General features: G+C 42.8%; 1 protein-coding gene across 2 annotated transcripts; it reads left to right on the top strand.

Annotated features, from left to right (window-relative positions):
- The first annotated feature begins 928 nt into the window (after positions 1–928).
- Positions 929–25,067, top strand: YWHAQ (tyrosine 3-monooxygenase/tryptophan 5-monooxygenase activation protein theta). 2 transcript variants are annotated; one of them, XM_082306649.1, is made up of 6 exons: positions 929–1,065; positions 2,276–2,660; positions 18,965–19,088; positions 21,451–21,614; positions 21,998–22,093; positions 23,017–25,067. In XM_082306649.1, exons 2-6 carry the CDS (start codon positions 2,367–2,369, stop codon positions 23,074–23,076), a joined length of 738 nt encoding a protein of 245 aa, XP_082162775.1. In that variant the 5' UTR covers positions 929–1,065; positions 2,276–2,366; the 3' UTR covers positions 23,077–25,067. The 2 variants fall into 2 exon arrangements, with proteins under 2 accessions (XP_082162775.1, XP_082162776.1); XM_082306650.1 differs by lacking the exon at positions 929–1,065 and adding an exon at positions 1,798–2,169.
- The last annotated feature ends 253 nt before the right edge of the window (positions 25,068–25,320 follow it).

Genomic DNA, 25,320 nt, shown 5'->3' with positions numbered 1-25,320 from the left:
GCAGCGTGACTGCAGACAAACCCTGCGTCCGCTCGGCCAGCGTTCTGGACAGACATACGGCCATAGGGGCCTCACAGGTACCCACTCATGGGTGGATAACATTTTATTATTCCTATGTCATAGCATGGACCTAAAATTCCAGTCTCTGTCCATCACATCTCTGACCTCTTGAAAATCAAGGTGAAATCAAGAGGGGGAAAAAAAGTAAATACATTGATTGTGGCTTATGTGACATGCTTGCCTCCCCCCGTGCGGACGTGACCCCTCAGGCAGGCGTTCCTGTCACCCCCGCCCCAGGGGCAGAGCGCAGCCCCCTCACTGGAAAACGGCTTTTGAGGACCTGACATCAGGGAAAAAAACACGTGCCAGGAGTGAAATCCCTGCGCCTCCGTCCCGGGCCGGGGCCGGGGCCGGGGCCGGGGCCGGGCGGAGCAGCAGGCCGCGCCGACCCCTCTCCTCCCCGGCCGCGGGAAGGCGGACTTCGGCCCAGCACAGCCGCTCCGGAAGAGCCCGACGGCCGTTGCGGGCCATACCCGCCCCTCCCACCTCAGGGGCAGCCCGGCCGGGCCGGGCCGGCCTCGCCGCCCCGCTCCCGCAGGATCTCCCTCCCGCCGGCGGCCGAGGGGAGAGGCGGGCCGCGGCCGGGGCCGGGGCCGGGGCCGGGGGAGCGGGGGGCGGCGGGGGCGGGGAGGGGGGGGGGGGTGTAGCAGCATCACCATGGCGACAGTGACGTCATCTCACCCTGGATCTAATTGGAGGAAACCCCGTGGCCCCAGCCGCAGCCCACGGGCCAACCGAGCTTGTGCCCTGCCTGCGCTCGCCCCCGCGGCGGCGCGCTCCGCCCGGATTGGCTGCCGGGGCGCGGAGGGGCGGAGCCGGGCTCGCAGGCCAGGCTGCGATTGGCCGCGTGGGCGCGGGCCGAGCAGCGGGTAGGCTTGCCTGTGCCAACGCCCTTTAGCGCTGGCTCTCGCCGGAGACGGGAGCGGCTCTTTCTCTCCGCCACAGCCCCGAGCGAGGCAGCCGATCGGGTGGCGCCCGCGGCCCGGCCTAGCGCAGCGGACTCAGGTGAGCGCGGTGCCGCGTCCCGGCGGCGGGCGCGGGCCCCGCTCCGCCGATGCCTGCCTGCCGCCGCCGCCGCGTCCTCCATTTTGTGATCGCGGCGTGGAGCGCTCGGCGGCCCCGGGGAGCGGGAGGCGCAGCCAGCCAGCGCCGCCATTTCGCACCCGGCGGGGCCGCCGGCTTCCTCTTTCCGCCCTGCCGCCGCGGGGGCAGCGCCGGCCGCCCTCTGGCCCGCCCTCCCTCCCCGCCGCCCCCGCGCCCCCCGCCGTCCCTGGGGACGCGGCCGCCCCTGGCCCCCTCCCTCGCCGGGGCCGAGACCCCACCCACCGCCGTGCCACCGCGCTCCCCCGCCGGCGGTGCGGGCCCGCCGCCGCCCCCCCCCCCCCCACCCCGCGCCGCGCCGCGCCGAGGACCGACCGCGGTCCCGGGGCCGGAGCTGCGGCCACTCCCGCCGCGGCCGTCGGGGGGAGGCGGGGAGGCCCGGGCCCCGCCGCGCCCCGCCGCCAGGAGGCGAAGCGGCCTGGGCCGCCGGCATGGCCCCCGGGCCGCCCCGCCCCGCCCCGGCCCGGCCGCTCCGAGCTCCCCTGGCCGGGCTCGCCCCGCGGAGCGCGGGTGCCCGAGGGAGGCGGATCCCGGCCCGCTCTGCCAGCCCGTTGGGTTTTAACCCCTTCCTTGCCTCCCCAGGGACCAGCTCGCCTCGCTCCCTTTTATCATTTATTTTTTTCCGCCTTTCTTCGGCTCTCACCTGCGGGGCTGGTGGCACACGGGGGAAGGGCTTTGGGCAAGGCCCCCCAGGCTTGGTGGTAGCTAGGTATCCTTCTCCAGGTCCCTGTTAGACAGCACATTAATATGTTCACCTAAGGCAAGGAATAAAAGCAGGGTGAGTACAGAAAGTCCACTCTGATGGAAAAATAGCTATTTCCAGCACTTGGTCCTCAGGCTGCTGTCCCTTGGCTAGCGCTGAGCCTGCCTTCCCCAGTTGGGTTTCTAGGTCGTGGTTTCCCTAGGGGTGGACCCTTGAGACGAGAGCCTCTCCCCTTAGCCCTGTGTGGAAGGGCAGGATGCTGCAGTCCGTCTCCACGAGAAGCACCTGGAGATGGGGAAGGGGAGGTGAGGCTCACTGTGATCCTTGTTTTTTGGTGGGTTGCAAGGGGTGGCGTAAGACTGTGTTCTGTGGTTTATCCTAGCATCATGGTTGCTGTCTTCTTTCTGGCAGGTTTTGAGGTGCATTCTCGTGTTGATAGTGTGACGTCCCCGGCTTCTCCTGCTTTTGCTACTATACTGCTCTTGCCCCACTGCCAGCCACCATGGATAAGACCGAGTTGATCCAGAAAGCCAAGCTGGCTGAGCAAGCTGAGCGCTACGATGATATGGCCACCTGCATGAAGGCAGTAACTGAGCAAGGTGCCGAGCTGTCCAACGAGGAGCGCAACCTGCTCTCAGTGGCCTACAAGAACGTAGTGGGGGGGCGGCGCTCTGCCTGGAGGGTCATCTCTAGCATTGAGCAGAAGACAGACACCAGTGACAAGAAGATGCAGCTTATCAAGGACTATCGGGAGAAGGTGGAGTCTGAGCTCAGGTCCATCTGCACCACCGTGCTGGTGAGTGGGGACTTTCTTTTTTCTTCTGTTTTTTGTGTACTGCTGTACTGGGGAATAAGACTGGGAACTTGCCTGGGGAATATCATGCGCAGTATTATGCTGGGGTGGCGGAAGTCGGTGCAGTAACTTCTGCAACCGTTACGTGGGTTACTGTGAGGAGGAAGATCATCTGCACTGTGCTGTGGGCCCCATATGTATAGAAGTGTTTTAGATACCCTCAATTTGGAGTGTGTATTTGGAGCACGTTTTTGGATGGAGTGATCCATATGCGGTGTTGTGCTAGGTAATTGCAGAGATGTAGAGAATTTAGCCTTGTGCCTGTTTGTGCTGTGGTTAGTAAGCTTATCTATTTATAAGGTGAAAAGAAAATGAGAAAACGCCTTTATTTTTTCAGATCAGAGCTACTTGTTAGAAGCACTTAAAGTAACTGGGTGTGCATTTCATTTACTTCTTTTGAGGAAAAATACTCTTGAGGGGTCTTTAAGAGACATTTTGAGGATATTTTTAATATAAAATATGATTTTATAAAGTAAGACATCTGTATTGAAGATAGGAAATAAAGACATGTAGAAATTGGCTTTGTCAGATTCAAGCTGACTTCTCAGGGGAATCTTTAACATGAATTTGCAGTAATTTATGGAATAATGTAAAACTAAGGTGTGAAGACTGGCATGATACCCCAAGCATGCCTCAAAGCCCAGGAATACATTTCTGTACAAGCAGCAGAATTCCAGATGCTATCGATAGCAAAACTGTACTGCACTGTAGTGGGAGCTGAAGAGACGCGTGTCAGCAGCGTGGAGGCTGCTGGACCCTATTCTACATGACCAGGGAGTTGTGGCTGCAGGAAGCTGCATGTGTGTAATGCAACAGTAATTGTGTGGCAGATAATCTTCCGTGGTTTATTTGCTGCTCTTAGTTACATTTTTTGGTTTTTGGGTGTCTAGTATTGCTAATGTGAGAACAGGAAGAAGCAAGTCTATACGGAAATAAACAATTTTGAGGTAAATGTATCCTAGATTGGTTTAGGAGACCTGAATTTAAAGCTGGCTGTTTTGGAAGTAACTGAACTTGCTTCTTAGGTGTTCTGGCTCACGTACAAAGGTATGTTCTTTGGATTGTGCTGAAAATACCTATATGCTTCCTTGCATGTTGCCACCTAGGTGTTTGGTTTTTTTTTTTTTTTTCCCTGAATCAGTCAAAATGAGTTACCTTTGCTTGAAGATTATTTGGAAATTCATTAGCTTAATGAATCAGTTGAGTTAATTCCTTAACACATTTAAGAGTCCATGTCTTCCAGAGAAGCTGTTTCTACAGTTACAAGCGTAATTAAGTTGTAAAACTTTCACCTTTGTGAAAATGATGTGACAAGAGTTTCACTAGAACCTGTGTGACGGGATGCCAGCATTTGTGCTGTTGTCACTCCTCTCGATCTCCTCTACTCAGTGCCCCGCTTCAGAACTAACTTTGTGGGACCTCAACATAAAGCTCACTCTTCAGACTTCTTAATATCCCTCTGTCTTTCTACCAAATCTAGTTCCTAAGAGAAGGTTATGCATAAAATCTCGTACTGGTTGCTGTGCCATCTTGACAAGGAGCTCGTGATTCCGCAGGGAGACTGAACGTCTCTGATAAAGGTAGCGAGCCATTTCACGCAGCGTCTATACTGAAATTATTCCAGTCGCATCAAATGGTGGACAGCAGGTAGTCTGGTAGCCATGCTAACACAAACCTCTGATGTAGGGAAAGCAAGCTCTTCCTGTGCTAGCCGAATTTTTCCCTGCATTCTAGTCTTTCTCTGTTCTCAGCGATGGCCTGGCTGGCAACTCTCCACTTCTCGCCTGGAAGGCAGGAGGAAGTAGTGAAGACCGAAACCTACAGCTGTGCGTGCTTTTCCTGTTCTGCCCTGCCGGCAAAGACCTGCTTTCCTTTGGTAGGAGGAGATGTCAGCTATCTACTGCAAGCCTTCCGATCTTTACTCTTCCTTAGAGGGCCATGTGCGGTTACGTTCTGTTCTGCTTCTCTCCCTTTCCTCCTCCATCCACCTCTCCTATGATCCATGAGTCAGCATCCGAGAGGTTGGAACTCACAATGTGCAGGCGCTACAAAGGACGAGTTTCCTAAAGCTGAGCCACAAAGTGGTTTTGACTCCTCCTCCTTTGAAGGATAATTTCTTCTTTACTGATACTATAGTAACTGCTTGTAGCTTTTTTAGATCTCTTAAGCTGAATCTCAGAGATGCTTTTTTTTAATTCTAAGACGGCAGCTAAACTGAAACAACTGCTGGCAAGTAGTATGGAAAAGTTGCTTGTCATCTGGAGTATTTGGATTTAGCAAGGGTGGATGTGTTGGGTGGAGTGTGACTGCTGTTAGTCATACTACTAACAGTTTTTTCAAAAGGCTTTTTTTTTTTTTATTACTGGTATGGCACAGCTTTTCAAAATGAAGTATATCTGCTGTTATAGAAACCTTCCTTTAGAAATACTTGTGCTAGCATTACAAAATACTGCTAATTTTTGATTAAAAAGGCAGCAACACTGAATCTGCAATTACTTTTTTTTCCATTAAAGAATGCCTTGAGCCATTTAGGTAAAGCATTGTTTTAGGGCATGATCTGATAAGGAACTTAAATTTAATCACCACTAGAATACAAACATCCAGAATTATGTTATGATATCAGTATATAGAGAGAGATACATAAATAAAAATAAAACTTTTAATAATTATTTAATTAATGTACAATCACCATCAGTGGTCACAGCAAGATATTCCATCTCATGCCAAGCAGTGAAGACATTTCTTTTAACTGCCTATCTTTCCAGTAGGAGCAGATGTGATCTGAACCCTTTTTAACTGTTAATTTTATGACTGGTCATTCAGGTGAGAGTGGCTCTTTAGTGAAGAAATGGTATGACTTTGTCAAACAACTTGCACGAATGTTTATTTGAAAGGTACACTAGGAGGTTTTATTGAAGTCCCTGTATTGATTGACAAATTCTTTGGTAATGTGGAGAATTAATGTTGAATCATCCTTTATGAATCATAGGCGAAACTGTTCTTGAAACTTTTTTGTCTTTGAATAAAGAAGCAGGTTGGCAACTTAACTTTTTTTTCAAGGTGAAGTTGAACTATGTTGTTTCATATACTCTTTGAGCACAAAGTTCACGTTTCTTTATATTTTGAGTGATTTCAAGACAGGGATACCAGACAACGTAGAAGGGATGAGTGCAGCAGCAACTTTCATGTAATTAGCGAAATAACGTGTGAAACTTTGGAGATGGAATGTACAATGTAAGACTAATGCTTTGTTGTGTATACACCCTGCTGTTTAGTGACATCAGATTTTCAAAAATGGTAACTTTTGACTTGGAACTTCTCTGGAGGAGCAGATCAAACTGCTGGGTTTTCTGAGAGCCTCAGTTCCTTTGCGTAGTGATAACTCGTGTTGCATTCAAGCTCCTTCGTTCTTCAGAAAGAACTAGTGTAAAAGGAAAGGAGGACACCAGCCCTTGCCTGGAAGCAGTTCACTCTCCACCTGCAACTTGAGGGTTTTTCCGTGTGTGTGTGTGTGTGTGTGTTAGCGCTCTGCATATGTGCAGTTTCTAGGTCCTGATGTTGTTGGAGCTCTTGGTAGAGCAATAGAGATGAGATTTGGCAACTACTTGCCTACAGTTTAAAACTTGATGAAGATGCAATGGCGAAAATCATTGGGGCTTGGAAACAACTGTATCTTGATGGTGACTTACTGCTCATGTCTCTGGCTGAAACTCAAAAGTTTATTTTAATATGCTTTTAAGTTTTTGCATAGAAAGTCACATATATGAGGCTTTTCAGTTGTTTCCAAACATCTATTTTTATGTTGTCCTCCGCAAACAAGTTTACATTGCACGGTGTCAGGCCCATGTCAGCCAGTTTTTCTAGAAATGAGCAAGGGCATCATAACTTTTAAAAATGGACTAAGAGTAACATTACTTCTGCTGTTGATTCTTTTTTGTACCCTGTGGCGGTGCCTGCAATGAAACAGTCTTGAGCTGTAAGGTGTATCTTATTTCAATTTTTACTGTCATAAGGTTGAGAGGATGCTTGTAAATGTTTGATCTTCTGTGAGATTGCAGTGTTAATTGTTGAAAGCATGTATTACTGTGTTGCTCTTGCCAGCTCCCCTTTCCTTCCTTCCTTCCCCCCCCCAAGGTTGCAATGTTGTAGCTACTTCTGCTTTGCGTAATTAAGAAACAATAAATGCTAATAAAAACAAGGGTAAAAAAATTTATGTCCACTTCTGACTTTTATGCATTTTGTAGATCTAGTTCTAAAGTTAATCACTTAAAAATAAACAAAACAAAAATCCCCATACTAGAAGGTAATGTTCAAAGCAGCTTTTTTCAACAGCACAAGTTCATAGCTTCATTGAAAACGAAGGTGGTATTTTCTTGCAGCAGCAAATAGATTCCTCGTGTCAGCTAAAACATCTGATGTCAGATGATGAATAAGCTTTGACTGTAGCCCTGTTTTTTCCCTACTGTTACATTTGGCCTACAGAAAAGTGAAATCTTGATTTTTATTATACATGCAGAAGTTTTGCAGATTCAGTAAGTATCAGCTTGATGCTGCTATATGAACAATTTGCTAGAGTTTCATGTCTTGTGAATCCTTTTTCTCTGCTTTCCTATTTTCAGTGAAAGGTCAGAGCTTATACAGAAATACATAGTGTTGTAGAGGTGAAACTAGCGTCTGGGTATTACAGTCTTTTGACACAGGGAACTATGTACGATGCAGTTTTATTCTGAAGGTCAGGTATACTAATCACTTAAGTTAATACTACTTTTGGACTTGAATTAGTTGTCCTGATAGTGGTTGGGACGGTGTTTCAAGTATTACTTTTTTTACCTTTTGTAAATTAAAGCAAATACTATTGACTCATCCTTTTTAAGTAACTGACTAAGAGGATGAGCTACTTCATGACTCAAAGCCAGACCTTAAGTTGGGAACATTACTTCTTGCCAAATCCAAAATTGTGGAGTAAATGTTAAAGGAATGTTTTAATTTGGAGTAACAATCATCTTTGTGATGAAAGGTAATATTTGGGGAGAGAGTTGATTCTCCTTTGTGTTCTTAGCACAACTTCTAGCAAACATCAACACATTTGTGATAAGAATTGTGGAACTTAATGCATTAATCTTTTCTAGTTTAATATGCTTGGAACTTTAAATTTGAATTCATGATCTGAACTTGACTTATTCATAGTTGTACCTTCTCTTACATCAGTTTTTGCCCTTCATTAGAATCTGCTGCTGGAATACTACACTTTTGTGCAAGGAAAACTGAATCCGTTTCTAAGAAAGGACTGACACTGGCAGAAACAAAGCCTAGAATGCTGTTTAAGGTTCTTGAAGCGGCTGAAAGCTGTTAAAGACCAACTAAAAATAGTTCAAGGAATTCTGATGGTAGCTGAGGCCTCCATCCCATGCAGTCATTGCTTGCTGCCCCCTCCCCCTGCAACTGGACACTGAATTTCTAGAACAGACAAGCAAGCTAGTGAAGGATGCAAGATAAACGTCAGCAAGATATTCTGTCTGAGGTTCTGTAAACTTGCGCCGTTATGTTATTTGTGTGTGCAGTGTCGTTTCCTTTTTCAGAAGCTACTGGGGTGAGTTTAGATCACTGATTTGATTTGCATGGATATCTTCATTGTGAGGGAAAGCTGAGAAGAAGGTTAACTGTATATCTGTTGAAAGTAGAAAAACCTGAAGATCAAGGGCTTGTGTGTTCTTAAGAAATGACCACCAGAGAATTGCACTTCTGCAAAGTTATAGCTCCTTACAGCTCTGAAAGGTCTGTCCTGAATGTTAACATCCTGTGAGAAATTGGATGGGGAGTAATTTAAAATAGGAAATTGTAATACCGTGCAGGTGACCAGCTGTTAAGAATGGGGCAGCAAAAGCCTCATCTGCCTCCAGTGTCAAGTCCATTTTTTTTAATGAGGTTAAGCTATAGATTAACTAGCCTGGTTGTAGTCAAGGCTATTAAAGCTTTGCCTATACTATGCCTCAGTCCACTTGTACATCTAGAACAATTAAATTTCCTGGAGGACATTTACTGGTTTGGTGGCCTTGAGAAAGTAGGCTGTGCTCACTAGGTAGAACTGGACAACAAAGACACAAATTCTATTTTTCTGTAATGCAGTGAAGCTTTTAACAGATTTTGTAAATCACTGTCACGTTTACCTGCTAGACAGTTGTCTCGCAGGCATTTCTACTACCTTAGATACTAATATGATGGATGCCTTTTTGAAGTAAAATGTAGAAGGCTATATATCAGAGAGACAGAACTTGATGAGGAAAGAACACACTCGAGCTTGAAGATTATTAGTGGTTGATTTCTTTATGATGGCACAAATTGGGGTTGTTTAGCACATTATTAAAAGCAGTAGATTGTACCAGTTTTTGTATGGGCGCAGAAGCTTGGTATTCTGTTTTCAGTAATGGAGGATACCTGATTTTCAGAGGAAGGTAGTGAGGAAAATGGCAGGGGAGGTGCTGGTGAGAGCACGTGGATATACTTTCTTTGTAAGTTTGGTAGGTGAAGGTGTGTGCTTGATTAATAAATATTTTCTTATTTGTGTAGATCTTTTTACCCCTTTTTTAATTTTATGCTCTTGGTCTTTGAGAATGATGGGCCTAATGCCCCTAGATGTTACTTGCTGTTTGTATTTAAGTGCCTTTGTACTTGACCATAAACTTGAAGCTAATTTTATCACAAACTAACTAGGTAAGGTAAGTAAGACTGTTCTTGAGCACTGCGTTTGTGGCATTTACTCCATATCACTCTATAGAGTTCATTGGCCTGATGTTTACAGGTTCCTCCTCATCCTTCTGCTTCCCAGGATGCTGGAACCAACATTAGGATACTCTAGCTGAGAATACATCTGACTCATAAGCTTGTAATTTGCTAATTCACTCTGTACATCTGAATAACAGTTCATGTGAACTGGGCACTTAAACATAGGAGGCAGTTATTTAAGTGCCGAGTTTCACATCCTGTGGTTCTGTGCACCCACCAAAACATCAGATGTAAAGACCTATGAACTAGAAAGTCCTGAATTAGCTGTGATTTTGCTTGTGCCGTTCTCTTAATTTGTTAAAGGAATCAAGGGTTTGATTTACCGGTTTCTAACATTGATAAAGGTTTACTCCTTGCTCTCGCAAGCTTTATTCTGTCCTTTAATTTATACGATCCATCCACTGAAGTAGTTGGATATAGGAGTCATGTTAGGCTCTAGAAACGGAAAACTTTCCATTGGCTCTGATAATAAATTTTCTAAATACACTACATACACTCTTATCAGACTGACAGCCTCATATTTCCTCTTCTTCAGGAAGTTCTGTTCTGAAATTGAATACATTTTGCAAAATTCTTGTAGGCAGAAATTGTTTTAAATGGAAGTAGGTAGCAGGGCCTTAGCAAGAAAGTCAAGGTTCACTTGCGATGAGAAATTGTTACAACAAGGTTATCTGAAACGTTGGCTTCTAGTTTTTGTGACTTAAGGGTTAGACTTCATTGTTGTAGGTTGTCTCATTTGGGGAATAACAAATTACTGTCACACTCCTAGTAACACACCAAATGAAATAATACATTGCTGGGTTTCCTTCAAGGTGAAGTTGAACAATGTAGAAGGCTCTTTCCAGCTGCACTAAGTGATGGGAAGAAAGTGCATCTTTTTGTTATCTTTCTGGATTTCGGCGATCACAAGCCTCTGATCTGGGGCTCCCATACAGAGAGCAGAACGGAAGCAAGTAAAACTTCTAGGCCCTCCAGGGTTCATTTATTATCGTGAAAGGCTGGCTTTAAAAATCAGTTATTTGCACAAGGGCAATGTACCTTAAACCCACGTAACTCCTGCATGCTGTTGTTCATTTTGAGTATTGCTCGTCTAGAAATATCTCAGTCAATCATTTAATTGTACCTTCAGGGCTTCTGTAGCTGCAGAGCATAGAAATATTTTAAAATGCAAATTTAGACTTTTTTGTTTGATTCTGTCATGTTATGGAAGATCACAAATGGAGGATGCTGGAAGAAACTTTTAGGTAGTCAGGATTCTGAAGGGAAGAATTTGATGTCAGTAATGCATGTTTACTAAGAGGAAAATAACACTTGAAGTATTTTGAGGAATTAGAAATATGGAAAATGCAATCATGGAAGAATGTTAGAATCAAGTTGAGATAAATCTGTCTGATACTAAGAAATTTTTCCTGAAAGCTTTTGGCTGTGTTGTATGGCCATTACTTCAGCAAACATTGAAAATTATTGAAAAGGGGAATGACATTTTTTTAAAGACTCATTTCTACATTTGGCAGGGGGAAACTGGAAAACTTCAGGCTCTTCCATAAAAACTTGAATAATTCTTTGACCTTCACTGGATTGTTGGTTTTGTCTAATGAAAATCTATAGAAAGGAGAACTTGCATTTCCACACACTTCTAGTTCCTGGCTTACGTAGTTCTTTGGGGACCACAGGAGTTTCTAACTTCTTGTTTTAGGAGAAATGTAAGCAGTGAATGTAAATTCTAGATGAAATTAATCTCAACCCCAGGTGGGAATAGTGTGGGCAGACGTGCTGCAGCTCAGGCTTCCAATGCATCTGTTAAGTGGGATTCCAGATACTTCATTCAGGGCCAGTCCTAAATATTGACTGCCAGTTTTTAAAACTATGTAGACAAGGACTCAGAACCAAATGGAAAAGATGAATTAGGTCACCCTCTCCGTTTCCATGCCAGGTACGTTTGTCTCTGCTTTTGACAGTGCTTTGTCAGGTCATCTTAAGGCCATGTCATTACTGGAAAGGCATGCATGTATTTTCCTCAATATATAAACTGAAATACTAGTGGTCTTAAGAGGTCTGTATGAAAACTAATGTTCTCCCAAAAGGAGTTGATGCATAGAGCTTGAATCCAGAAGGTTGAAGAGCTTACTTCTGCTGAATTACACTTTTGAAAGTAAAGTGATCTTACTGTTGCAGCAGGGGACTCTCCCTTTCCTGTCAAGAAAACAACCGCTGAATGTTAAAACACACTTAGGTTGCAATGAGTCATACTGTGGACTTTGGAATGACTGATTATACTTGAAAGAGTCGAGAAGCCTTAATACCAGTTTACTAGACGATTAAAACAGGCAGTCATTTGTGAGTAGAAGCCTTATTGAAAGGTCTGAGCCTACACCGATCATCTGTGCTGTCAAACACTTTGGAACATTTAATGTGTTTAAATTCACATTTAACAGTTATATTAAGGGAATATATTGGTCTGAGCTGCCTCACCAACTTCTTAGCTGTACTTTTTGACTGCAGTTAGGGTGGAAACCATTTCCCTGTATGCTGCTTGTAGGTGGTTTTTCTCATATTGGAGCTGGGTGGACCTTCAGAAATACTTGAGACTGAAGAATTCTTCCAAGTATTTTGCATGCTGGAGCCCTGGCTGAATTTATTTAGTGTCACACACTTTGCATAGTGTGCTTGTTGGATGCAAGCTGCTCCATCTTCTAGATGGGACTGTGACGTTGAATTCATGTTCAGGGTGGTGAGTTAGCTTGCTAAAAACAGTGGTGTTGACATGCACTCTGTGCATGTGCATTGTTTTTAAGGAACCTTGTCTCAAAATAGGTTTACTTTGAAACAGTTTCTTCACTTGCATGTGACCGTTTGGTTCTGTGGAGTTTGGCCAGTAAGTGTATGCTGTTATGGGAAAGTACAGTGTTAGGTAATGAGAGTTACTTGCTGTCACCCATGTAACATCTGTTCTGGTGGCTAGCTTCAATACTCCTTAAAAAAACAACCAACCAACCAAACAAAAAACACCAAACCTAAAAGCACTTAAAAGCTCAGAACAGGGAACATTCAGTGTTGGCTCAGGAAGGGAAGGAATACCTAGGAAACAGCAATAAAACTCAATTTAGTCTCTTAAGACCTGTGAAAATCAGTATCCTGTGGAATGGTAGCACCTCCTCTGCTGGCAGGTCTGATGAGCACTTGGACAGCAGAGTGCTTCTGAAGTTCAAGCTGGTCTTCCCCCCCACCCCCCCCCCCCCCACCCCCAATATCATTGAACTTTTTCCATCAATGGGGTGAGGAGGAATATAACTTTTTTTTTTTAATATTATATGCATTGGTATTGATTAGTCTGCTCTCGTATCAAAAAAGAGTAATACTATTGAATTTTCCTTTCTCTAGATGCTTTTTGTGTCATATGAGTTACAGCCTAGCAGAGGACTTTGTCTTAAATTACTAAAACCTGCAAATACAGGTTACTTCCCACAAACGGTTATGATGTTTGCTTTTAAAGAATAGCATTTAAAATTATATGCCCAGAAGATGAAGATGGTGTTGGAATAAGGTGTTTTAAACAACTTGCAGTAAGATATGGGCCTTACGCGCAAGAATATTGCTGAAACAGTCTAACTTGAAAATCAAACTTTATACAGACTTTATTCACAACACTCTATGCCAGCAGTTTTGAACATTGTCACACTCCTTGCTAAAGATCATGCAGCAACTTAATCAGTTTATATTTATGGGGGCAAACTTTTGGAGAGCATTGCTGCTTTTGATGGTTGCTTTTACATTGACTTTTTTCCTTCTGATGGAGCAGAAGTAACGATATACTGTACTAAGTTGGTGAGAAATGAAAATGGCAATGTAGATCAGTCTTTTAATAGCATAACATTAAATAACTTGGGGCTGGTGATGTGACCCAAACATGTCGTAGGTGTTGACGTCTGAGTGATGGTGGCACTGTAAATATTTTGAGTTACTTCAGTTTACCACATTGAGAACTTCTGTTGGTACCTAGGCACACGATAACTTTAGCTTGCTTTGAAAATTGACGTTAAACTACTTGTGATCAGTAGATAATCTCTGGAGCTGACCTGGTTCGTGTTCGTCCTCTGGTATTGAATGGATAAGTGTGAAGAATATATCTGTTAGCTAATGGTATTGGCATATATGCAGAGACTTACACTCATGTATTTGTTTTTCCTATTGCAAGTCCATTTCTAAATGATGCAAATGCTGAAGGCAGCTCAAAGGTCAATTTGGTATTCAAGATTTTTATTTTAATTCATCTTTGCTGTCAAGATTCTTTATAGCTGAATGTGTGGGAAGAGAGAACAGCACAGATCAGATGGTGGTGGTATTTTTCTGCCACTTGAACCTACCACATAGTTAAGTTGTACAGAAAGTATTTAGTGCACACTGTGGTTGAACTTGGTGTCTCAATCAGGCTTTGCTTTTAAAATAGGCTTAGATGGGGCGAGGTTGGTGAGATTTTCTGTTTTGATGTCAGCTTTTAAAAGAAAGGGTTGTCCTGAAAACGGGTAACAGAAAGCACATGTGGAGGGGGACTGGTACGTGAATTGCAGGGGATGTGTGCGTGGTGTATGTAAGGAGAGGCTGGCTGGACGCACACACAACAAATAATTATGAAGGAGCTGTGTCTTCAGGGAGCTCCTTTGTCTGTATCAGGCACTTCAAGTAAAGATACGGCTGGCGTATTCCTTCAGGGCTTGCTTTTCATAAAGGTGAAATAACGGGGAAGTGATGAGAGTAGATGAATTAAACTTAGTGTTTCTGGCTCAGGTTAATTGCAATGGTCTGATACTACAACTGCGTGTTCAACCCTTGTTCCTGCTTAAGCAGAGGGGAAAAGAGACTAAGAAAGGACGGTTACTCAGCTGGGAAAGAACAAAAGTAGAACTGGAGAAGGATCCAAAAAGGCAATTGAAATGTAACTTTCTCTTGGCCTGTAAAGGAATGTCTGCCAATGGAGAGAAAAATTTTAAAAAAAAAAAAAAAAAAAAAAATCAGCTTTAAAGGGGGGAGATGTGGATTGCTGCCAGGCTCCTAGCCTGCTCCCCGTGGCTCCTTCACGCAGCTGCGGATCTGTTTGAGGGACCGGTAGCTCTTTGTTGCTGGCATCTCTTTAATAGATCAATAAATAAGCCTGCCTTCTGTAGGAGGGGAAAAGAATATCATATGTGAGAATATGATGCTATTAGGACAGCAAGAGTGTTAGCACACTGAAGGTAGAAATAAATTGAGATGGATGAACAACACTAATGAGAAGTGGGGTGGGAAATCCTGTCACGCTACCGGAGGAGCAGCACGCCACTTGAGAATAATGTATCTGTGTGGGGGAAGGAGTAGACACCAACCACAAACTGTCACAGTGCAAACCTATTCTAATGCAACCGCACCAGGAGACGAAGGGTCTGCCTTGAGGACAGGGTTTTGATTCCTGTGTCTTCCTACTGCTCGTGGTTCTGAGAGTCACCCACCAACAGGGCAGGCCAGCGGCCAGCAGCTTGAACATCATCTGGCTTTTCGTGGCAGCGTCTGAGGCATGTTTGACCGTGTCAAGCATGTAATTGCTGGTTGTTCAGGTCTTGGTTTAGAAGGTGGTAAGAACAGTCACAGTTCTTAATAATGGTGGCAACTGTATTTTGATGCGTAACTTTCTCTGACCAAAAAAAAAGTGAATGGGCGTGTTTGCTGTATGTGAACATGGATGGCAGTCTAGTGTATTGGCTGACTTCACAGAATCGTACCTGTGGCAGCGCCTGTCTCTCTTTAGGTAAAATTGATTGTAATAAATGTTTAGGTTGGCTGAGGTCTGCTTCATTGCTCAGGCTGCCTGTATTCATTTTACTTAGTATCAACTCGTGTTTCAAATGAGGAATCCTGGCTGATTGCTGTCTGATGGAAAGGTAGAAAAGCCCAAGTGGGGAAAGATAGAGAACAGATGTAGGAATTCTTGAGTTTTCCTGGCTATTACTGACTCACAACAGTGTAAAGTAAATCATTTAGCTTATTGTGCTGTCTGCTCTCACTGCCCCACCAATATTTTGTCTGTTAGCGGGAGGGTAAGATGCCTTCCAAGAAGTGATGGTGTCCTGAGAGGAATAGCTCGCTAAGTGTACCAAATACATTATTGATTCGAAAGATAATGTCTGGATAGATAAATAATGAGCTTTACTCAAAGTCTGTTTGTATTGTGTTCTATCCTACATGATTCATAAATGAGATTTTGTTCCATTTAAGGCTATTAAAAAACCAAAACTGGATACGTAAAGTCCAGAACGAGGATGTTCCACCCTAGCTGATAGAGGCACAGATCTCTTCCTTACCATGTGCGGTGGTGAGGATTAGGAGGCCCTCGAGATGAACTGGGAGTGAGAGCTGCTGACTGGGGAGCTCAGCTCCTCCAGCTGAGGAGTGCCTAGGAAATACAGCAGTGTACGTAACCCACTCTTTGCTGTCTGGAAAAACTACAGTTCCCTCTCAGCATCCACTTTTTTTCTCTAAGTTTCTCAGAAATCTGCACAGAACCACTGGTTTTCAAACCTGCATAATGGAGGCAGCACTTTCAGGATGCACTGACGCGCAGGCTGCAGCACTACACACTTGGAGCAAGGCTGGGGCTGTGGCAAAATCCTTTTGTGCTCCTGGAAGACGTGTGTGGCCTACACCATCTGAAAGGAAAAAAAAAAAAAAGGAAAAAAAAAAAAAAGGAAAAAAAAAAAAGGAAAAAAAAAAAGTGGGCATTAATGCTCTAGGAAATGTAGGTTTGAGGCTCAGCTTAAATTAGACATGCTAAAGCTCTCCTATAAACATTATTTAGCATACACTGGATTCCAGGGTGTTAGTATTTTTAAGTCATAACCAAGGCATGTCAGTTACGCACGGCACTCTGCTGCTAGAGCTGCCTCCAAAGAGAATTTTGTAGTAAAATCAGTATTTTTTATGTCCTAAGTTTACAATAAATCCTTAGGTTTTGGAAGGCATACAAGAAAAATGCCTGTTTGTTCCCTTGTTGATGTAGTTGTAACGTCTTGAAAAGTTTTATTTCAGCATTTAAAAGAAAAATCAAAGATACAGTTTTGTCAAATATCTGGTTTAAAATCCGATACAACATATCTTTCTTGGTTGTCTGGTCAGTGCTCCTTAGACTGTGGCATAGTTTTTTTCACATCTAATCTGAGCGCATGGATAAATCAAATCTCTGCTGCTTAATGCATTCCCAACCTTGGGATGGCCTTTAGAGGCTGGTAGTTACTCTTTGATCGTGGCTGATTTAAGGAACCTTTCTAAACGTAGGTGCATTACATGTCAGCTTTCATCATTCTGGGCAGTTCCTTGTGAAATCAAACTTCTGTGTTAAACTTGAGGTTACTGCATTGTCATGTCTGAGACTTTGAAACTGGTTTGTGTAGTTTTGTGCTTTTATGGCTGGCGTTGACATCCGTCATAGGAGAAAAGCATCAGGAAAACATCGAGCCAGAATGTGAAGTTTTTCTCATTGCAGGAACCTGTAGCGTGGGAATAACTCATCCTGATATGGGAATGACTCATGCAAGATAATGGTGTTAATATGGGGTTGTATTACCCATCTGCCTACTGTGTCTTAACTCTTTGTTTTGAAACACAGCTAAGGTTTTGCTGCTTTTTCCATAACACAAGTGAGGTGTCCCATTCGATGTGCGTGCTCAAGCCCTCGCATACGTCACTGTGTTAAACTGTTATACAAATTCCCCGCTTAGCCCTGTGCCATGCTAGCCAGTGCCTAGTCTTTGGCAGTGGTTCTCTAGCCTTACAAAAAGTCCTAAAAATGTCTGTTTCTGATTTGGTAAGTGGAAGGGTATGTCAGGCTCGGTATCATCTTACCCTCCTGCTGTTTTCTCTAGGGTGGTAATAAGAGTGCTTGTAACTCCTTACTGTTTCTTAATGCCCTGGTAGGGGGATCTCTGAAGGGAGCTTCCCTGTGGAGCTATATGCAATATTACATCCCTGGTAAGCATGCTGTGTAGACGCAAAAATGCTTTTTTCACCCACTTGGAAGTACCCTACTACAAGTGTCGGTTTAAAATAATTGCCAACACCTCAAATGGACTTGGAATGAGTAAAGGCTTTCAGCTGGATTGCTCTGCTACTGTTGATTATTAAAGGAAGTAATAATGGTATGGTGGTATGCAGAGGGAGTAGGTTTGTGTCTAAAATTAGCTTATTTTGATTATAGTGTAACAGTTGCTAATTAAAATGCTAAGGGTTTTTGCCCTGAAAGCTTACAGTTCCTTAAACGTTTTCTTTGTAGCTGCTTCATGAATTTGGATACATGTTCCTGTAACAAAAATCTGACTTAACTAGCCACAGTTTGCAAGCTTTGTGGAAACTTTCTGCTGCTTTTATGACCTGTTTATTTTCCAGGTAACTGAATGCAGATCTCTATCGCTTTAATTCTCAGTGTAAAGTTGCTCTGAGTATTGCGGGGTTTCCTTGAGTCTATTGGAACTTATTCGCATCTTTTGTCAACTCCAGAGAACGTGGGTCGATTGTGGTAATGAGTTGTGTAAAATCGCTGGGGCTCGGAGGCAAGGAGGGCAGCCAGAAACTGCTCTCCTCCTTGTCAGTTCTCTGAGGTACCCCCTTCACTGGGGGAAAATCCCGTACCTCCTCTCTCCTTCGCCTTCACCCCTATCCTGGAAGGGCTAGGAGGCCTTGCAGCCTTGGAGAGAGACTTATCTCCTCTTGCTGGAGGCTTGTAAACCTTTCCCTGTCCCTCTGGTTATCAGGTAGGAGAGCTGTGAGCAAGGGGAGCAACATTAGCAGCAGCTCAGGCTGTGCTGGAGAGCACGGCATAGCTCTCCCCGTCCCCCGGGGCGGACGTGAGGGATGCCTCCCCGCTGGGCTGGAGCGGCTGTTACCTTACAGCCTTGCAAAGAGCTGGTAGGGTTTGGTGAGGCTGGCTGCCGACTACGTGGGTTTGAGTCCTTGGCTCTCTCTAGTAGATGGGCTGGAGATGCCTTATCACAAGTCTAACAAACACAATTTATACAAAAAATAGCAGAGTTGTTTTTCTTACTTTTTTCCTGTGAAGTGGGAATAAGTTAATATTTATAAATAGCTTTGAAACTTTCTGCATAGTGTTTCATTTTTCCAGTAAAAGCTTACTCGTTTGCAGCATTTTTTGAAATGAGAAGTGCATATCCTGAAACTATAGGCCAGTAAACCTTTTCTTGTTGCTTTTTCTGCAGTCTGATCAGATGGCTGACTGATCACCTTAACGTAGTCTCTAGCTTTGTGCCTTTACACAGTTTGCTTAAATAAGTGTGCATCTATCTAAAATGCCCTTAAAACTCCTTTTTTCCTTGTAGCAAACGTTTGAGTCTGTCCAAACTTTGTGGAGAGAAGAAAAATAGATTGAACTTAGTTGCAATGGTGTATGCAATATGTCAATGTCTTTTTTTTTGTTGTTGTTTCAGGAGCTGTTGGACAAATATTTAATAGCTAATGCAACTAATCCAGAGAGCAAGGTATTCTACCTGAAGATGAAGGGAGACTACTTCCGATACCTTGCTGAAGTTGCCTGTGGTGATGACAGAAAACGTAAGTACCTTGTGGTCTTCGGGTCTTTAATAGCTAATGAACGTCAGTTTTGGGCCACGGCAAGGGAACAGTAAAATGAAGTGCACGTGCCAGTATCTTACTCTGAATTCATGTGAGTTAGCTGAGTGGGAACAACTGCGTTTCAGTTGGAAGTCTCCAGTGGCCATACAGATGGAGAGTAAAATTCTGAGTAGACCTTAAGCATAATATGCCAGGGAATTTTAGCTGGTGTTCCTGTCATCTACCCTAAACTTCTGGATAGTTGTTCCATAATGCTTATTCAGAGCTTCTGGAAAACAATTTAGGTGAAGGTCTGCCAACATATTTGATGTTGTTTGGTTGTATTTCTTTACTAAAATAAAGTTGGTGAGGAAGAGTAAACAGATCTCTGCAACACGTTTTACTCTGTGATGGAGTCCTGTTGATCTATAAGTTTTAACCATTTCAGTGTGAAGCAGACTTCGTTGTAGTCACCTAAGTTTATAAAGAAGCAACAAAACTACTAGGACAGTATGCTATCCAAAGTGTGAGCTGCACTCTGAAATGGTTGATGTTCACAGGGATAATACTGTCCCTGTAATTTTAGTTTGCCCTTTTGGATCCAGCAGAAAAGGCCTGGAAAACTTCACAGCTGGTACTGTCACTTGATTCTGGGTATCCTGAGAATGTAGAACTTTCCTAAAAGTTAGAACATGTGCATAGGTGGTTGTAAGTACCTCAGGAAGCTCTTCTGGGGAGGATTTTAACTCTAGTCAGAGGACGTATTGAATTAAGTATTAGAACTGTCTTGCAAGGTGCCCAGATACTGTTGTGATGCTAAAAACTCTTAGTATGGCATAAGCTAGTGATACATTTCTACATAACAAACTAAAATTAGTCCTGGAGTGATGCCGTGACACAGAAGGGAGATGGACTGTTGGAGCGGGCAGAGCGCTGAAGTGACTGTCCCGTTGGGTTGGGCATGGCAGGCATCCGACAGTGTTGGCCAGTTTGAACCGATTGAATTGCAAAGTGGGAGGACAGAGCCGATTGTCACTTAAATAAAGGCTTTGTTAGTCTCCTTGTATTGTAAGAGCATTTAAGTTGAAAGATGAAAATATACAAAATGGAGTAAAAGTCTTTGCATTGATGATTTGCATTCAGAAACTCTTAACCCTTCGCCTGATTCGAATGACAACAGCAGGCCCAAGTGTAGCAGAGACAACTTGCCTTTGGCTTTCACAAAGATTACCTGATCTATATTTTTTGTCGAGGAACAGTTACAAACCTGTAGCTTTGTCTGAGCAGAGAAATACCAGCTTATCTTGGCTAAAAAGGCTGCATTTAAAGTGATACGCATGCTGATATGGGTGCTTACTGTAGAAGAGGGACTGATTGCCAACCTTACTAGCAGGTCTTGGTGTTTTGCTGGGAAGTTACAGCTTATGTGTATCACCGTGCATACGTTTTGTGCTTGATTTCTCACAAACTTCTAGGAGTTTTACTTGAAGATTTTCTGATGTTCCACCTCTAAGCATCTGTTTATTTTCTCAGCTTCAAATATATTTTATGTACCTATAAGCTAACTTACTTCCTGCATTTGCTAGGTTTTTTGCCTTTTTTCACCTGTTCTCAACAAATTAATAGTCTGTTAGCACTCATTACAGTGTGAATACTGAAAAACTCAAGTCTGTATTGTTGACTCTTTTGAATACTTAACAGATTCTACTTACCAAACTTTTTTCCCAGCACTTTCTAGAGCAATTATGGTATTGGCTCCCTCAGAGAGCTGTATTCTGAGCTCTGACAATGGCCTTTCTTTTCCTGCGGTCTCCTTCCCTTCTGCAGGCATGTTTAGGGTGGCCTGGTAACCCCTTTTCTCTGTGGTATTTCTCCCAGTTATTTTGGGCACGACCTTGGTTTTTTATCTTGACCTGTCTACACCCAGTTTTTGGAGGCAGACTTTCAGTTTTTCGGGAACATGCAGTGCATGTCTTCCAAGTTTCCTCAAGAAGAAGTAGGGCCGTACAGACAGCAGACACCTTTAGTCTGCACACCCAGCTCACACGAGCATGTCCTTCCTGTGCAAGGAATGAAGCAGAAGTTCTGTAGAAAAAGTAATGCACAAATTTTTTTTTGTACCTAAAGTATCAAAGGCCATGGAGGTAATATAGTAATCTTGGATGTTTGTATTTACTAACTTCTGTGTGTTTATCTGTCCCTTGAATACCTTTGCTCTGTAATAAGTGCAGTGTTTTGCTAAGAGGGGGCTTAGAGGACTGTTCAGTCTCCTACTAATGGAGTACATGAAATAGTCATATCTTAACAAAACAAAGCAAAAAAAACCAAAACAAAACCTTAATGTTTCTCATTCTTTTAACAGAAACAATAGAAAACTCACAGGGAGCTTATCAGGAGGCATTTGATATCAGCAAGAAGGAGATGCAGCCAACACATCCAATTCGCTTGGGTCTAGCTCTTAACTTCTCTGTATTTTATTATGAGATTCTCAACAATCCTGAGCTTGCCTGCACGCTGGCAAAGACAGTAAGTAACTTTTTTCTTCTGTATGCCTGCAGGGAGAGTAGAAGAGGGTTTATGCTTAAAATAGTATGAATGATTGTTTCCTAGAGTTTATGCAGGAAATGATCCTATTTAATATATCTGGTTTCCAAACTCATATTGTTAGTGGGATTAAAGGGATACAAGCAGGCTGTATTTACAATGTGACTTAAATTTTCAGCAACACAGCAAGCTTTTATTATGCCTTTATTATGCTTATTATGCTTCTGTTTCAAATAGAGCAATTCAGGTCATTAACCTAATGTTGCTTTTTTTTTTTTTTTAAAGCTACCTTTACTGATAGGTTTAGCTTCTGGTTGCTTAATGATCAGTTAATAGAAAGACTAAAGATGGTTTAATTATTTTAGGCGTTTGATGAGGCTATTGCAGAACTTGATACACTGAACGAAGACTCATACAAAGACAGTACTCTCATCATGCAGTTGCTTAGAGACAACCTAACAGTAAGTTGCCTTTTTCTGTGCTATCTGGTTCTGTAACCATGTATTTGCTTAGTTAGACTGAATTTCTGATGAAACAAATCCCTTATTTCGCTCTAGCACAAAACATAGCACTGATTCAGGCTATTTACACTGCTATACCTTTTCATAGCTTAGTTTGAATGTAGCGTAAGTTGATGTCAGCAACTTCATGCTGTGTAATCTAGAATAACAGCTTGGGTAGCTCACATTCTTCATTGTTTGCTGGCCTTTTCAGTGGAGGCGGAGAAGGTGCATTCAGCTAACAATGTAAAAGATAGGACAAGGAGTCAAAAAATAGTACTCCGTGATCTGCCAGGGATTCTTACTGGAACTTTTTGAGGACTACCTCAGAAACAAAACATCTCTCCTGTTGTACATCCAGTGCAGCTTGCTTTATTCATTTTCCTGGTTGTCATTTAAAAGAAAAGATCCGGAAATTCAATCTATTAAGAATGAAATCAGTTGATGTTTGAGTATGCATTATAATGATTAACCATTTAAGAAAAGTGCCTAATGGAACCACTAGGTGCTATTAAAATACGTAACTAAGGCAATTTTTTAGGGAATATCCTCTCTGGATATTCACTGCACTTAAAATTACAGCAACATTTATTATTTTGCAATAGTCCTTCAGTAGAAATGTCTTTTATTAGCACTATAAGATGCTTAGTTTCAATAACCAAAACGGTAATCTTCACTTTCAGGATTCAGACCGCTGCTTTTGAAATTGATGTTACTCATGAAGCTACCATTCAGAAGCCAGGGTTGTACAGCTCCAGTGCACTGGTGCTTTGTAGACATCCTTAAGTCTAATTCATCATCATTTCTATGCAGTCAATAGTTGTCCCTTTTTGGAAGTAAAGCTGCGCTTCTGAAAGCTGACGCTGTTTTTCTTTTCTTTCTAGTTATGGACATCAGACAGTGCAGGAGAAGAATGTGATGCTGCAGAAGGTGCAGAAAACTAAACTGCACGTGGGGCATCATTCTCCCTTTCCTTCTCAAGAAACCTTTTTACACGTCTCCATTCCTTATAGCTCCACTTGGATTTCCTATAGCAAAGAAAACCCATCCATGTGTATGGAAATCAATTTATAGTCTTTTCACACTGCAGCTTTGGGAAAACTCCATTCCTTGATTTGTGTTTGTCCTGGCCTTCCTGGTGTGCGGTTACTGCTGTAGAAAAGTATTAATAGCTTCATTTCATATAAACATAAGTAACTTCCAAACACTTATGTAGCGGACTAAAGTGTACCTGGTATTTAAAAACAAATCTGAACCAGTTCCTGCCAGTTGACTGTGTTTTGTATGCAGTAAGATATGAAAATGTAGTTAATTGCAACTAAAGAGTGTTCCACAAAGCTTTTAATTCTCCACATTCCCTTCTTATTCTGCAGGGTTTCCTTTCCATAATTGACTTTCACATGCTACTGTGTATTCTTTCCAGTAGGAATATGGAAGTATTGGGCCAGATCAAGTTTTGAGCATTTCTAGTTTGGAAAATGACAAATTGAGTTGCTTCCTGTATCATGTAATACAGAAGCTTGTGTGTTCAAAAAGAGGGGCTTCTCTCAATCTTCAGTTGCTGCTGTTTAAGTTGACATCCCTTCCCAATAAAAGTTCACTTACACTCCTGCCTTTGTAGTTCTGGTATTCACTTTACTATGTATTAGAAGCAGCATGTTACTGCCGGAGTACAGGCAGTGCTTTTTGGCAGACTAAAGTGCATGTCATTTCTTAATACACTGGAATGGGAAAACCAATTGAAGTTCACATGTCCAAGTATAAAATTTAGTACTTTTCCATGCAGGTTTGTGCACATGTGAGAAGGTGTCAAGTTTGTCCAGTGATTGTTATTTAGAGAGTTTGGACCACTATTGTGTGTTGCTAATCATTGATTGTAGTCCCAAAAAAGCCTTGTGAAAATGTTATGCCCTCTGTAACAGCAAAGTAACATTAAATAAAATTACATTTTATAAACCACTTACTGTTGACTTGTAACAATTCCATGTAATCGCTTAAGGGCTAAACTTAAATCTAAGTGTCTTGTGCTAGAAGTGTCTTTCTCAAATCTAGTGCATACTTTTAAAAAGTCTGCTCTTAAATGAACTCACTTCATATTTGAACGATGTGCATTTTAAGAAAAGATCCTGGATAACTTTTCGTAGTTAACCTGACATGTGGACTTCTTAATAACTAAATCTACTTGAGCTAATGGCTTCACCTTAATAGTGACCTAAGAAAAAATAGCCAATTTCATAATATTCTTCCATGGCTTGCAAATCTCCTCATCTAAATTATACTTTTTTTTAATCTCTTGAAATTCTCCAGTCTGTCCTCCCGTTGTGTTTTTTCACTGATGGTCATCATTATTATTACAGTATTCCAGCTACACTTTTAGAGATTTAGAGGAATTTGTCCTGCTCTAGAACATTAGTTTGTATGCTGCCACATGATAATCTGCTTTCTGTTGTTCATAGACTGCTTTTAGTATTACTGTGTCCCCCAGTTTTTGGACCCTTTTGTAGTAATACATTGCTCTGCTTTCTCTCTCTTTTTTTTTTTTTTTTTTTTGCTTCCCCACCCCACCCTGATCACGTAAGAGTTTTTTCCTAAACCTCTACCTCTTAGTTTCCCATGTTGGTGGGTTTTTGAAAATATTTAACTCCTGTTAGTGTCCTGGCTAGACAGGATATGACATCATGAAAAAGGACGTATGGCGAGTCCTTGCAGGCTTCCGATGGTACATCTTCCACCTCCCATGTTTTTGTTCGTTCTTTGAGTGTGCACGATGAGTGTTCCTACAATAAAACTGTTCAGATTATGTGCTTCAACTGACATGCGTTGCTTTTTAAAAAAAAAAATAATTGTATCGATTCCTTTTTCTTCATGCAGTCACTTTGAATTGCTGTCAAAGTATTGTGTGGCAGGATTCTACATAAACTCATGTGCTTCTTAATCGGTGTTTTGGTTTCATAATTTCTTCCCCTCCCCCATGCATTTCCTACTGGTCCTTTGTTTCATAAAGGTTTTTAACTCCTAAGTGCTCTCATTCTCCAGGAAGAACGCTTCAGTGCTGCCGCGTTAGCCGTCAGCTCTATCCGCTCATTTAGGAGTCTGCTTGCTTTGCTGTCTTCTGGAGCACTGTCTTGGCTTGCACTGCGTTGTCAGCTAACGCCGTTCTCTCGTTTCCTTCCTTCGGCGACTTCCCG

Source organism: Platalea leucorodia, assembly GCF_965183815.1.
Source record: "Platalea leucorodia genome assembly, chromosome: 3".
Taxonomy (NCBI): domain Eukaryota; kingdom Metazoa; phylum Chordata; class Aves; order Pelecaniformes; family Threskiornithidae; genus Platalea; species Platalea leucorodia.
Note: the sequence above shows the minus strand (reverse complement) of the source record. Positions and strands in the feature narration are given on the sequence as shown.